The sequence below is a fragment of the Prunus mume genome, linkage group LG7 (assembly GCF_029339155.1).
Source record: "Prunus mume cultivar Tortuosa linkage group LG7, ASM2933915v1, whole genome shotgun sequence".
Taxonomy (NCBI): Eukaryota; Viridiplantae; Streptophyta; class Magnoliopsida; order Rosales; family Rosaceae; genus Prunus; species Prunus mume.
In genome coordinates this window covers 15765829-15779247 of record NC_142704.1, presented here as the reverse complement: position 1 = coordinate 15779247, position 13419 = coordinate 15765829, and the positions used below count along the sequence as shown (strand labels likewise).

Below are 13419 nucleotides of genomic sequence, written 5' to 3'. Positions count from 1 at the left end.
TACTTACAAGTTGTCATATGTTCTATTTCCTTGTAAAATTCAACTTCATCATCCGCATTTATCTTTGCGGTTTGCGGTAGCAAGTTTTGAAAATCAAATCATCAGAACATAAATCGGTTCGGTTTTAATACCGCAAATGCGGTTGGTTTCATCGCGATTGCGGTTTCATTGCGATAAATTATCGGTTGATTTTTGCGATTTTTCGATTTTTCGATTTTTCGGTTTAAAATGCCACCCCTACATATAAAGGGCCATGGGGAGGCAAACATAAATAACATTTCTTCCATTACAAAATTGATATAAATAGAATCTTGGTTCCAAAAGGTAAATATAAATTGAATCTCTTGGTCACGAAACTCCCTACTCTAGCAGCCACGCCTGAAACTATCAATTCACTTCACTCTGTGCTCTCTCTGACGCATTATCAGCTTCTCAACAATGGCGGCCATTGCTCCACCCTCCTCTTCCTCCTCAAAACCCTATCCTTTCCCTGTTTCTTCCAAATCCTCAAAACCCATTTCCAGATTCACCCTCCCCTTCTCTCCTCATCCCCAAAAACCCACTTTCCTCCGCCACCTCCAAATCTCTAACTCTCTCTCCTCCAAGACCGCCACCACTACCATAACCACCACTAACCCTCCAGACCCAGAAACCAAAATTTCCCGATTTGCCCCTGACGAGCCCAGAAAAGGCGCCGACGTCCTCGTTGAGGCGCTCGAGAGGCAAGGCGTGACCAATGTATTCGCCTACCCTGGCGGCGCGTCCATGGAGATCCACCAAGCCCTCACGCGCTCCTCCACCATCCGCAACGTCCTCCCGCGCCACGAACAAGGCGGCGTGTTTGCGGCAGAGGGCTACGCGCGTGCGTCAGGACGTCCCGGCGTGTGCATTGCAACCTCCGGGCCCGGCGCAACAAACTTGGTCAGCGGACTCGCCGACGCGCTCATGGACAGCATTCCGGTGGTGGCAATCACCGGCCAAGTTCCCCGAAGAATGATCGGTACGGACGCGTTCCAGGAGACCCCAATTGTTGAGGTAACAAGATCAATCACCAAGCACAATTATCTTGTTCTTGATGTAGAGGACATTCCTAGGGTTGTTAATGAGGCCTTTTTCTTAGCTACCTCGGGTCGACCCGGCCCCGTCTTGATTGATATACCCAAAGATGTGCAACAACAGCTTGTGGTTCCCAATTGGGATCAACCCATTAGGTTACCTGGGTATATGTCTAGGTTGCCCAAGACCCCCAATGAGGATCATTTGGAGCAGATTGTGAGGTTGGTGTCTGAGTCCAAGAGACCAGTGTTGTATGTTGGTGGCGGGTGTTTGAACTCCAGTGAGGAGTTAAGGCGGTTCGTGGAGCTTACTGGGATCCCGGTTGCCAGTACTTTGATGGGTCTCGGGGCATACCCGTGCAACGATGAAGAATTTTCACTCCAAATGCTTGGAATGCATGGGACTGTTTATGCTAATTATGCTGTGGATAAGTCTGATTTATTGCTCGCATTTGGGGTGAGGTTTGATGACCGTGTTACCGGGAAGTTAGAGGCCTTTGCTAGTCGGGCTAAGATTGTCCACATTGATATTGATTCGGCAGAGATTGGAAAGAATAAGCAGCCGCATGTGTCGGTTTGTGCTGATGTCAAATTGGCGTTGGAAGGATTGAATAGGATATTGGAGGGGAAAGAGAGCAACGTCCAACTTGATTTTTCGGCTTGGAGGGCAGAGCTGAAAGAGCAGAAAGTGAAGTTTCCATTGGGTTTCAAGACTTTTGGAGAATCCATTTCTCCCCAGAATGCCATTCAGGTTCTTGATGAGTTAACTGATGGGAATGCGATTATAAGCACTGGTGTTGGGCAGCACCAAATGTGGGCAGCTCAGTTTTACAAGTATAAGAGGCCTCGCCAATGGTTGACATCTGGGGGATTAGGAGCTATGGGTTTTGGATTGCCTGCTGCTATTGGGGCTGCCGTTGCAAACCCGGATTCTATCGTTGTTGATATCGATGGTGATGGAAGTTTCATTATGAATGTCCAGGAACTGGCCACCATCAGTGTGGAGAAACTTCCCATTAAGGTTTTGCTGTTGAATAATCAACATTTGGGTATGGTTGTGCAATGGGAGGATCGCTTCTATAAGGCTAACAGGGCTCACACTTACTTAGGGAACCCATCAAATGAATCTGAAATATTCCCGAATATGCTGCAGTTTGCAGATGCTTGTGGGATACCGGCTGCCCGTGTGACGAAGAAGGAAGATCTTAAAGCAGCAATTCAGAAAATGTTGGACACTCCCGGTCCGTACTTGTTGGATGTAATCGTACCCCATCAAGAGCATGTCCTGCCTATGATTCCAAGTGGTGGTGCTTTCAAAGACGTGATAACTGAGGGTGATGGGAGATCAAGTTATTGATTTCTTGGCCAGCATCCGTTTTTCACGCCTAAGAGTGTAAGTTAGAGGTGTACTTAAAAAAAATCTTTAGTTTTTCTACTAGTGTTAGTTTGAACAAGTTCTACTTTGAGTAATTATGAAGTATGTTTTGAGTTCCTTAGCTTAAAGTCATGTGTTGTGTCTGCTATCTCGCGTTTCACTTATGTCAATTCAATTTTATACAAGTATTGTTCAATTTTTTTTATGTGTTTATTTTGTTTGGCCAGTGGAATTGACAGAAACCACAAACAGAAGATGACAGACCATGGTTGTTAAGGTCTCCTTTAAAGCAATTTTTTTTCCTTTTTCGAATTATATTTCAGGAATCGAATGACATAGGAGTTTTGGTTGCTTGGCCAAAATCCAAAGAGTTGTCTTCTACCCAGGAAAGAATCAAATAAGACCAGTATTTTTTAAATGAACATACGTGTTCTTCACGGTACAACCACTTAGGTAGATATTTGATTTTTGCTGAATTAATACCTTGTTACCTCTAGATATAGGGCCATGTGGAGAGTTTCAAACTTTCAAGTTCTGGTCCCTACTTATATAGTTCCTACTTATATGCCAAATCCTTGAACCATTAATCCAACTCTATCCTTCAGGATCTTAACACAGGGAAACTGATCGTGCAATGATGCTATTTATACGGATCTAAATTACTCAGTTTTTCTCCATACCTTTATTCACGGATAGATTTTCGATATCGTATTATCATTGTCAATAACATGTCAATAACAAAATGTCCTTAACGTGTTATCAATCCATTACCATAACATGTCAATAACAAAATGTACATAACATGTTATCGATCCATTATCGACAATATATTCACCATGGAGAATTTCTGCTAAATGAGTCGCATCTTTTGATGGCTTTTCTGAAATGATCTTGATTTATTTTCTTAAAAACTAAAGTGAGTTTGACTCTTTCAAAGCTTCCATAACACGTCCAGTCCTCACCAGTTGAATTCTAGAATCCAAATCCCCAATATGAGATAAAGGGCAGAATATATGAAGCATGTCTTAGTTCCTTTCTTAAGGCCTTCGGCAACATCCATTAACCTAACTTGCTGAAATAAAATGGGGCTCAGTTTAATACTTGGGGTGTTTTACTCTCTGCGCATAACTGATCTGCGGGATGCCCTATGGGTTTCTTGCATTCAAATGTCTAGACTAGTTAATGTCTTGTCCAAATCTCGGCACAGTTTCAGTTGTCCCAGCCACTGACATTACTAGCAAATACAACCATAAAGATCATGCAAACTCAAGTAAAACTCAAAACAGCCCTAGTTCTATCGGATCCTGGACATTGGTAGCAAATACCTAATTCATAAAGCAGAATTTGGAATAGCCCCAGTTCTACCGACCCAGAGAACCGGTTGGATCTTGAAGACAGGAGATACAAGGTGCCTGCTAATTTGATTAACATGCATAAGCTTAATCAACACAACCCATGAAATTCAGCATTTCATTATCATTTGGCCATTATCATCCTGGCTGCTCTTTTTTGGTTAAAGAGCGCCACGAAAAGTTGGTAAACCAAATCCAGGGCATCAAAATTTAAATTGAAAGAAAAAATATGCGGTCTCAATTATGGAAAACTAGAAAGTGCATGTATCATGGTTTTACAGAAATAAAGCAAACGTATCTCAAAAGGAATCAAATGAGAACTAAAAGCTACTGCTTTCTTAGTGAATTCAAGTTGCTGCACCTATCATCTTTCTAACTTCAGCACACGACCTGCAATTATATAAAAAAGAAAAATCAGTCAACAATCCACATTTTACTCTACAACCAAAGATAAGAACTAGTTATTAAAACCCTACTATCTAAAAAATTGTAGTAAAATGACACTAATATCAATAGACATTACTAAATCCACAAAACATTTAACAAACGAAAATCGTTCAAGACAGATGGATATTGTTCAAGTTTGGTTGCGCATGTAATCAATGCTTGAGTTAACTGCGCTGGGTTTGATATCCAACTCTATGATGTACACATGAGGCAGTAGAATACAACGCAACATGGTAAAGCCAGAACTCAAACTTCTCAATCATGCCACAAGAAGAAAATCTTCCTATTATAACATCCCCTAGTCTACATAGGAAAAACCAATGGCCAATTACCCCAAACCCTAGAATTACTCATAATGTGATGAAACACTCAAAAGTTCAAACCCATCCGCCAAAAACCTAAACCAAAACTTGATAAGAATTTCAAAATTAGAGACCCTTTGAAACTTATTGTATATGCCAGCTCCATATTTTGGATTCGTTCATAAAATTGAACAAAAAACACAATTTGACATTCAATTTTGCAAGCACTTGCCCAAGACAAATTGATCTGAATCCTAATATCCAAAGACTCGCATTTTACAAAAAAAAACAAAACATAATTCAAATGAAATTCTTGGTAAAATTACGGACAAAAAATCAAGTAGACATCAAATGCATGCAAATTAATCTCAATAATTCAATCAATGAATTCGATCAGACGAAGATTCAGATATAATTCCATACCTAAACAGATCCAACAATGATGTTGTTGATGGGGATGAAGATCAGCTTCACGAAGAACCCAACGAATCCCATCACTACGAACCCGATCGCTGTACGGAGCGCGACCTTCGTGAACTCTGCACCACAATTGACCATCAAATCCATCAATTACAGATAACAGAACCAAAAACCCTAATTTCTATAAGACCCGATCTGGAATAACACAGATCTGAATATTTATACGTATAAGTTACCCTTGCGATCAGGCTTGTGGCACCGCTTGACGAGCCGAATGCTGTCCTTGGAGAACTCTCTGAGCGGATCCACTACTGAATCTATGGCGTCCATCTTCTCTGAGCAAATTGGGTGAGAGAGAGAGAGAGAGAGAGAGATGTAGGAAACGGAGACGTAGTCGAAGACAGGGTTAAGAAGCGTTTAGGACAGTGGTCAAAAATGGAGGATTTTTATTTGTTTTCAAAGCTTCATTTTGTTTCTTCTTTTAGGCCGATGAAAATTCAAAGGGGCCCAATTTCGAAAGAAATTCGTCCGAAGTCGGCCCAAATACATAGAGTAGCTAAAGGCCTAAGGCAACAATTGCATAAGCCCAAACAGAGAAAATCTTGAAGCCGTTCGAACACAACGTAGACGACAAGTGATCTCTGGTTACCATGAATGAGAGAGAATGAGAGAAAATGAGAGAATTAATAAAAAATAATTAATGAGAGAGGAAAGTAGTTAAAAATCTTAATTGAAATGCTTTTAGAATTGAAATAATTAATGACTCGTACACTCTTGCTTCTGTTTTATGTTCTCCCCTTCCCTTTTCTTGCAGGATTGCGCATTCTCTTCCGATTTTTGACGTTATTTTTGTCTAATTTTTTTTTTCTTTAGTTAAGCGTATGACTCTTAAGTAGAGATATCGTATATCATACGAATTAAGATCTTAACCTAACTTGATTTTACCTTCTGGAATTATGAATTGTTGGTATGATCGGTCCTTACTAAGAATGATTGTATTACAACCATTTGAAAGTGAAAGAGCCAACTGTAGGAATCTCACTTCAAGCAGCCGATGTTTTGTATGCGTGTGGTTGTATTCCGCATAGAACTAATTGTTTAGTAAAAAAAGATAAGAGCGAAGAGCTGTTGCCTATGCATATATCATGATTAGTGATCAAATATTATCTTTTTATTTCCTTTTTTAAACATATTATAACAAGATTTACCGTCAACAAGGAGGGACCCTTAAAAACATGAATATCAAGTCATTTTGTTAACTTTTTTTATTTATTTTCTGAACCATTTGACACCAATATTGAATTTCCACGAAGTTTCAAACCTACCAACTAAGGTTTGACCCATCATCTTCCTCTGTGCTGAAAAATTCTCATCTTCAAGACTCGTCGGACCAGTGAAGGTTCTGCTCTCTAGTCCCTTTCAACCAGCGCTTCAAGGAACCTTCATACCGTAAACTTCAACCAAATAAAAAGAACAAAAATATTTAAAAATAGTTTCAGACTCTTCAAACTCTGAACTTATTATTCTATTACTCTTCGAGGCAGAGACGTTATATAATCTGCCTTAAAATAATGCATTCTGAAACTGAAATGTAGGTCAGTGTACGGCAGCTCATATTTTCTTAAGATTTTCCCACTAAATTATTCCAATCAAGCAACAACTCAATCAGAGACTTTGTCCATTTGTAAGCTTTTAAACAACGGATCTCCGTGCGGCATCTCTGCATATACCTCTCTGTCTTTTGAAACATTGGTTACAATTACAATAGTTTTGAGCAGAAAAGGATTTCCTTTTGGTTTCTTCTGCAATTAGATCCAATTTGAGTTGTGCCCAATTGACCCAAAAGAATGTCTAAGAATGTCGAGCAACGCATTGTCAGCGGTCAGAAGACTCAGAGTGGTTAAAAAGTTCACTCTTGCATCTCAAGCTTTCTCATTCCCCAGACCCACAGAGCTCAGCTTGTTTCAGTCTTGTGGCAAGCCATAAGAGGTATGAATTTAAAACCTTTTACTATCTGGGTTTCGCTTGTTTCTCAATCTCAATCTTTTCTCATCCCCAACCCCACAGCCTCAGCTTGTTTCAGCTTTGTGTGTTTCTAGAGTGCGGATTTCAGTAAACTGGTACAGTATGAATTAATGACATGTTCATTAATTCATAATCATAATCAAAATAAAGTGTTGGATTCTGATTACGGATTACTCTTCATTTGATTACGGATTAATAAACATGCCATAAGACTTTTACCATCTGGGTTTTGTGTGGTTTAAAGTAGGTTCAAATATTAACTAATTTCTTTATTATTCTGCACCATTATAGCAATGGATCTATGGTTTCATACTTTGATTTAAATGAATTAAATCATGGGTACTATGGTTTAGATTTATGGGTATTTTAGATGTGATCTGCACCGTTAAAATGGATTTATGTCTTGGGATTCGTGTCATGATTTTTGGGCCTTACACTTGTCTTCATGCCTGAATCTGTTTTATTTTCAGTTTCCTCTATTTGTCCTCAGTGGCTTGTTTCTTAGTACCCAATGAACTAAATAGTTTTGAATCTTGATCTTCTTTCTTCCATTGTCCTTGGCATAGTTTCTTTCATTCTTAAATCTTTTCTCAAAGACTTTGTGCATTAGAGATTTGATTTCAGTCTTTTACATACAAAAAAAAACTCTGTTTTTTGCTCCTAATCTTGTTATCAAAAGTTTGATTCTTGTCTGAAAAGCCCTTAAACAAATCTTCTCTGTCTCTACGAGCAGTGGTGAGAATTGGAATTGATACTATGGGGAGGAACACTGGTGAAATTGTTTCACATGCAGGCTCTGAGGTAAGTGCTGATAAATCAAGATCATTTTTTTCATTTACTGCAAGTATTATGAGCAAACAATTTGTAACAATCTTAATGGTAATATGAAAAACAAATTTGTGAACAAATAGGCCATGACGAAAGGAGGAGGTCAATTGAAAAAATCCCTTTTTGCTTCTATTTACAAACCACCAATAGATGATGGGAGACCAAGAAGCATGGTTATTAAGGTAAAACTTGAACCCTCTCAAAACCTCTTTTCTCATATTTGACTTCAGATATCTCAAATAAATCTGTATCTGATTTGAGTTTGCTTGTTTGCTTGGTTAAACTTGGAACTACAAAACAGAAAGCACACAATATGATTCCTCCTCACATTGTAGCTGAAGCCATATCAACACTCCATGGTGATGGTGTGGAGCTCAGATTTTCAGGCCCTATTACTCCAACAGAAAGGGAATATGTTGAGCAGTATGTGTTGGCAAAGTACCCACAATATGCTGCGCTTGTTGAAGGAGAACAGTTTGATCTCTCTAGTATTTGCATCATTGAAGAATCTACTGAGACCATGCCTGATGATAAGAGGAAATCACCGAGGGGTAGTTTGAAGTCACCTAGGGAGTCCGCAACACAATTTTCCGGGAGCAACCTGCCTGACTTGGACAGGACTCAGTTGGAGCCATCGAGGTTGCTTGACATCCTCACCAAGAAATCCTCCTTCCCCGGAAGCTTCATCTCGATCCCCGAGATACAAGCTCAAAACAAGGTCTTGAAGCACTGTGGATTGACTGATGATGAGTACCTTGTTCTCTTCACCCCAACCTACAGGGATGCCATGGTGTTAGTAGCAGAGAGCTACCCTTTCTTCAAGGGAAACTATTACTTGACCATTCTTGGGGAACAAGACTGCATAAAGGAGTTTGCCGGTTACAAGGAATCCAAAGTGATTTTGGCACCAGAGACTTGGTTGGATTTGAGGATCAAAGGTTCACAATTAAGCCAGTATTTCAGGAAGAAAAGTAAGCTCAAGGTCAAAGGGTTGTTCTCTTATCCAGTTTTTGCAAATGGGGTTCATCACTCACTACATTGGGTTTCCGAAGCTCACAGGAGCTCGTGGCATGTTCTTCTTGATGCAACCGAACTGGTTTTTGGGAAGGATCACTTTAATCTCAGGCTTCACAGGCCTGACCTTGTTCTGTGTAGCATTGACAATTCTCATGGCCAGACTTCAAAGATCACTTGCCTCTTGGTCAGGAAGAAATCCTTTGACACTTCAATGCCTTAGCCTCAAGTCAATGAATGAGGGCTCTTTGTGTGTTTATGTACGATATGTTAAACGGTTCTAAGAAACGCCATTAAGCAGTAACATTTTTTAACTGTGGAAAAGGGAAGATGAACACGAACATGAGCGGGTTTAATCACTAAATTGAAATTTTAATTGATCGAAGTACAATAAAACTTATGAATGTTGTGAGTTTCTGAATATATATATGCTGCACTTGAGTTCTAATCTCTGCAACTATTTTTTGTTCAGATTGGTATTTCATTCTTAGTAAACATTTTTGGCTAATGTACGTAATTTATGCAACTTTCCTTTCCTGCATCTTTGTTGTACAAGCTTTTGAAGCGACTAATTGCATTGGAGCTTCTTTAACCATTTCAAAAAACCGAAATTGGAACCGTGTTGAGGTTGCCAGTAAAATGAGCTAAACTAATCCTGGCCATTTATGTTAAAAAGAAACGAAAAGACACATGGAATGAGGTTCTAACTTGGTAAATTAAAGCAGAGGAATGCTTATGCAGGTTACATAACATAATAACGCACATTATGTACCTCACATAGGAAAATATGTAGTGGGAAATGAAACTTGCCACGGATAAGAACATGACCACGCTTGTCTGCTTCTCAAATAACTCACAGAAGAGTGCGAGAAGCACCAAATGCAGGACAATAGAATAGGAACAATCCAGGGCCCCTGAAAGTATAAATTAGTTCCTCCAAGGTGCACAAAAATTTGGCATCTTGTGAGATGCGGTCATCAAAATGAAATTTTTAAGAAAAAGAAAGAGAACAACTTCATACTGAGTCTACTGGTACTATCCCTTAGTGTGTTTATGTACATTGAGATCACATATAATTTACTCTGACCAGTCTCAACAAGAACTCCAAAGGTTCATTTTGACAACCATTATGTTACATCCGCCAATATACAACAAAATGGGTACATAGTTTGGATAGTTAGCCCACCTTTGGAGGTTGATTTTCCACCTCATGTTCCTGAGAAGTGAAAAATAAGGAAATGCCAATGAAAGCTAAGGACTTCTAGGGAACAAATTGCGGCAGAAAGATTTTTGCTAACCTAGAAATAATATCCTATGCACTGAGCATTCAAAAAAGAAAGGGTCACAAACACATACACACAGAGAGCGAGAGGGAGATCTTAACCTCAGGAAGGACTTTAGCTTGAGAGAGAGAACTAAGTTGGCAGCTTTCCATGTTTTCAAGTAATTGGATTACAGTTTGCAGATGAGGAACACTGAAAAATTTATAAATGTTATCAGTAACAGAATCATATGAGCTTATATTTCTTAGAGGAGATATAACAACAAAAACATATGATGACACATCACAACTGTTAATTAAAAATTTTTCTGATCTCATGAAAAAGAGTTGCTGCAGGCAAGGTGCTGATGTATGTAACTGTATGCCACAAAAGTTTTGTGAAAACGAAGCCTACATGACTACAACCTTTGTAACCCACTTTCCATATGTGCATCCAGAGATGAAACTACTCGAGGCATCTGCTCCAACAACTGCATAAAAAGGAAAGGAATACAAGATGGGAAAATGAAATTTACATGGAATGTTAATAGTCAAGATCATCTTGGTGAAAAGAAACATACTTGTCCGGTATGCTTGATTGTAGATGTTTTGACCAAAAGGTTCTTTGGAAGCCTTATCAGTTGGGCCTGCATAAGAGACGAGATCAGAAATATAATAGGCCAGTGAGGCGAGGTCAATTTATGCTATTACACACATACTGCATAGTGTCTAATTACCTCATGTACCCAAATAATAAGATAAAAATTAAGGGTGAGAGTGAGTAATTCACCTTGCATTGGGACATATAGATATAGTTATATTACATGCCAGGAAAGTTGCAACAAGAATTTTCATGAGAGTAATCTAATTGATAACTAAGGGTATTCAAATATTATGATAACGGTGAAACGTGAATCATACCAAAAGCATGGATTTAGAAGAGTTACAGTGTCAGGCGGCATAGAAAAGTATAAGCAACCCTACCATATATAGAGACACAGTTTTACTGACCTTAGTAGTTATTTACCTTCTCATTTCTTATTCCTTTTGAAACATATTTCCATCTCTAACAACTCTATGCAGATTTTGACAAAATTTAGAATGAAAACTATCTCCAAGATTACAGCTTGCAGCTTCCTAATAAGAACTAATGCACCTCCACTCCAATCAGCCATCCCAGTGTGTTTATTATATCATCACAGTTTCAACACCAAGTCATGGTAGGCCACGCACCCTCACCACAAACTAGAAGATAATTAACAAATTTTCAAAAGCAATGGAAATTATGATTCCCTACTAAAGAAACCTGCTTATATCTACCCCACTCCTGTTTCACCAAAAATACCCTAATAACACAGCCTCCAGAAACTCTTGCATTTCCTGCACATTCTAAATAAGCATTTCAGTCTTCCATTCATCCATCCACTATTTGTATCAGTTTTACAATCCTTCACCAGGAAGAATGTGTCTGATAATTTGGACATCAATTTCTAGTATTTCAGTTCTTTAGTGTCCAGATACATGTCCATGACCACATTCCTTTTCTTCACATTTTTTATAACAACATTTCTGTCTCAAAAAATTGTACTATCTTTGAAGTTAAATACCTGAGCCACATAGGAATCTCCTTCAAATTTTATGTTTTTAATACATTTCCCCTATTTTTTTCCTGATTAATCTTAATTTTACCAATCAAATCAACCTCCACACCTGGGATAACAAAAATAATTCTACCTGTAATACAATCGCCCTCCCCAAATTTAACCAAAACCCAGTTCCCAAATTGATTTTATACTGAAATTTTTTGTTTAAAAAAAAGGACAAAGAAGACCCATTAAATCACTATTATCTTCTCCGACATGCATTTCTGATAGAAAATCTGAAAAAATAAAAGGTGGGAAACAGAGAGTAGGAGGATGCCTGGGAAGGAGAGGATTGTTGCATGAGGTGGAGGAGGTTGGAAGTGGACAGTATGGCCTGAGAGATCTGATCAGCCACCAGGGCTTTTGCCGTATTCCCTCTGCTGCTTCTACCTGCGGTTGAGCTCGCCATTCTTCTCACTGTTCCTAGCTCTCGGAAGCGTGTTTTTATTTTATTTTTGAGAATTTAGCTAAAATAGCCCAACTTCACAACTTTTGTTCCAAACTAGCCAACATTGCATTACGAGGCACTATGACACCAAGACCTTTATTTTTTTGGGAGTTTCACTAAAACACCTAAAATGAAAACTGAAATTATTCAAAACATTTTATTCATCATTACACACACTCAACACCCATTTATAAATATACAATTGTTGACTTGGGAGTTGATTTTGAGTGTGTTTCTACGTTTAAATTAGGGGTGGTTGCGGTTTGGTAACCGCGAATTTTACTCAAAGCAAACCGACCGACTATTTGCGGTTTGGTGATTTGAAACAAACCAACCGTGTTTTGCGGTTTAAAACCATGAGTTCTCAAGCATTCACAAAAATATAAATTCACAACCTAAATAAATAAATACACAACCTCAATTTCTCAAATATATATAAATTCACAATCTCTTCAACTTCTCAAGCATTCACAACCTAAGAAAATTAAAGTTACAATTCCAAGCATTCCAATTAAAGTTAAACTTCTCAAGCATTCCAATTCCAAACCCTTTAAAGCTATAAACCAAAAGGAAAATGCAAAGTAAAATGAATTAAAGTTACAACAAAAAAGAAAAATCCAATTCAAAGTTAATTAAAGTTACAAACTAAAAGGAAAATGCAATGCACCAATGTTACAAACTCAAGTGTTGGTGGTGAGTGGATTTGAAGAACCCCGTTGTGTTGTTTGAGCATCAATGTTATCTACAAATAAAACAACATAGTTTATTATGTTTTATTATAAGAAGAAGCATAAATAACATTAGCATAAATAAACTAATTACTTACAAGTTGTCATATGTTCCATTTCCTTGTAAAATTCAACTTCATAATCCGTGTGGCTATACTTTGCGGTTTGCGGTAACCGTAAGTTTTGAAAATTAAATACCGCAACACAATGCAAATGTTGGTTATTAATACAAATGCGGTTCGGTTTACGCGATTGCTGTTTCATTGCGGTAAATTGTCGGTTGGTTTTTGCGGTTTTTCGGTTTAAAATGCCACTAGTTTAAATAGTGTTTGGGTTTTTTTTATAAATGCATGTCTAGGATTGAGTTTATTTATAAATTTGTATATTTTTTTTAGGTAATGGCGATGAGCTCGAAAGCGTCGTACAAATATAAATTCCTTTTAAAAAATATATATATACATATAAACGATCTTCTAAATTAATCTAATTTGTAATAAAGGGGATTCGAACTTAGGTGCAAA

The 13419-nt window shown here is 38.2% G+C and overlaps 4 protein-coding genes and 1 long non-coding RNA gene across 7 annotated transcripts; 2 read left to right on the top strand and 3 right to left on the bottom strand.

Moving 5' to 3' along the window:
- The first annotated feature begins 244 nt into the window (after positions 1 to 244).
- Positions 245 to 2635, top strand: LOC103336993 (acetolactate synthase 3, chloroplastic-like). Its single transcript, XM_008240133.3, has one exon. It carries the CDS (start codon positions 439 to 441, stop codon positions 2410 to 2412), a length of 1974 nt encoding a protein of 657 aa, XP_008238355.2. The 5' UTR covers positions 245 to 438; the 3' UTR covers positions 2413 to 2635.
- Positions 2636 to 3997: 1362 nt separating this feature from the next.
- On the bottom strand, positions 3998 to 5380 carry LOC103336992 (protein transport protein Sec61 subunit gamma-like). The gene is made up of 3 exons (XM_008240131.3): positions 5188 to 5380; positions 4955 to 5070; positions 3998 to 4172 (listed from the first exon to the last, which is right to left on the bottom strand). Exons 1-2 carry the CDS (start codon positions 5279 to 5281, stop codon positions 4955 to 4957), a joined length of 210 nt encoding a protein of 69 aa, XP_008238353.1. The 5' UTR covers positions 5282 to 5380; the 3' UTR covers positions 3998 to 4172.
- Positions 5381 to 6322: 942 nt separating this feature from the next.
- On the top strand, positions 6323 to 9241 carry LOC103336990 (uncharacterized). The gene is made up of 4 exons (XM_008240125.2): positions 6323 to 6940; positions 7710 to 7777; positions 7888 to 7986; positions 8106 to 9241. The coding sequence occupies exons 2-4, from the start codon at positions 7733 to 7735 to the stop codon at positions 9039 to 9041; spliced, it is 1080 nt and encodes a 359-aa protein (XP_008238347.2). The 5' UTR covers positions 6323 to 6940; positions 7710 to 7732; the 3' UTR covers positions 9042 to 9241.
- LOC148915582 (uncharacterized) lies at positions 7838 to 9732 on the bottom strand. The gene is made up of 2 exons (XR_016122086.1): positions 9591 to 9732; positions 7838 to 9132 (listed from the first exon to the last, which is right to left on the bottom strand). It is a non-coding gene; the product is annotated as an uncharacterized LOC148915582 (long non-coding RNA).
- Positions 9733 to 9806: 74 nt separating this feature from the next.
- Positions 9807 to 12205, bottom strand: TOM2B (tobamovirus multiplication 2B). 3 transcript variants are annotated; one of them, XM_008240128.3, is made up of 5 exons: positions 12000 to 12205; positions 10661 to 10726; positions 10506 to 10570; positions 10179 to 10293; positions 9807 to 10034 (listed from the first exon to the last, which is right to left on the bottom strand). In XM_008240128.3, exons 1-5 carry the CDS (start codon positions 12129 to 12131, stop codon positions 9996 to 9998), a joined length of 417 nt encoding a protein of 138 aa, XP_008238350.2. In that variant the 5' UTR covers positions 12132 to 12205; the 3' UTR covers positions 9807 to 9995. The 3 variants fall into 3 exon arrangements, with proteins under 3 accessions (XP_008238350.2, XP_008238352.2, XP_008238351.2); XM_008240130.3 differs by having other exon boundaries at positions 10175 to 10293; positions 12000 to 12204; XM_008240129.3 differs by having other exon boundaries at positions 10203 to 10293; positions 12000 to 12198.
- Between the last annotated feature and the right edge of the window lie 1214 nt (positions 12206 to 13419).

Coding starts and splice junctions, on each gene's coding strand:
- LOC103336993 (XM_008240133.3), top strand. CDS start 439: ATGGCGGCCATTGCTCCACCCTCCTCTTCCTCCTCAAAACCCTATCCT.
- LOC103336992 (XM_008240131.3), bottom strand. CDS start 5,281: ATGGACGCCATAGATTCAGTAGTGGATCCGCTCAGAGAGTTCTCCAAG. Junction 5,071..5,187: donor CCACAAGCCTGATCGCAAGG/GTAACTTATACG, acceptor ATTGTGGTGCAG/AGTTCACGAAGGTCGCGCTC.
- LOC103336990 (XM_008240125.2), top strand. CDS start 7,733: ATGGGGAGGAACACTGGTGAAATTGTTTCACATGCAGGCTCTGAG. Junction 7,778..7,887: donor TTTCACATGCAGGCTCTGAG/GTAAGTGCTGAT, acceptor GTGAACAAATAG/GCCATGACGAAAGGAGGAGG. Junction 7,987..8,105: donor CAAGAAGCATGGTTATTAAG/GTAAAACTTGAA, acceptor ACTACAAAACAG/AAAGCACACAATATGATTCC.
- TOM2B (XM_008240128.3), bottom strand. CDS start 12,131: ATGGCGAGCTCAACCGCAGGTAGAAGCAGCAGAGGGAATACGGCAAAA. Junction 10,727..11,999: donor AACAATCCTCTCCTTCCCAG/GCATCCTCCTAC, acceptor TCTCTTATGCAG/GCCCAACTGATAAGGCTTCC. Junction 10,035..10,178: donor AGATCTCCCTCTCGCTCTCT/GTGTGTATGTGT, acceptor TTCACTTCTCAG/GAACATGAGGTGGAAAATCA.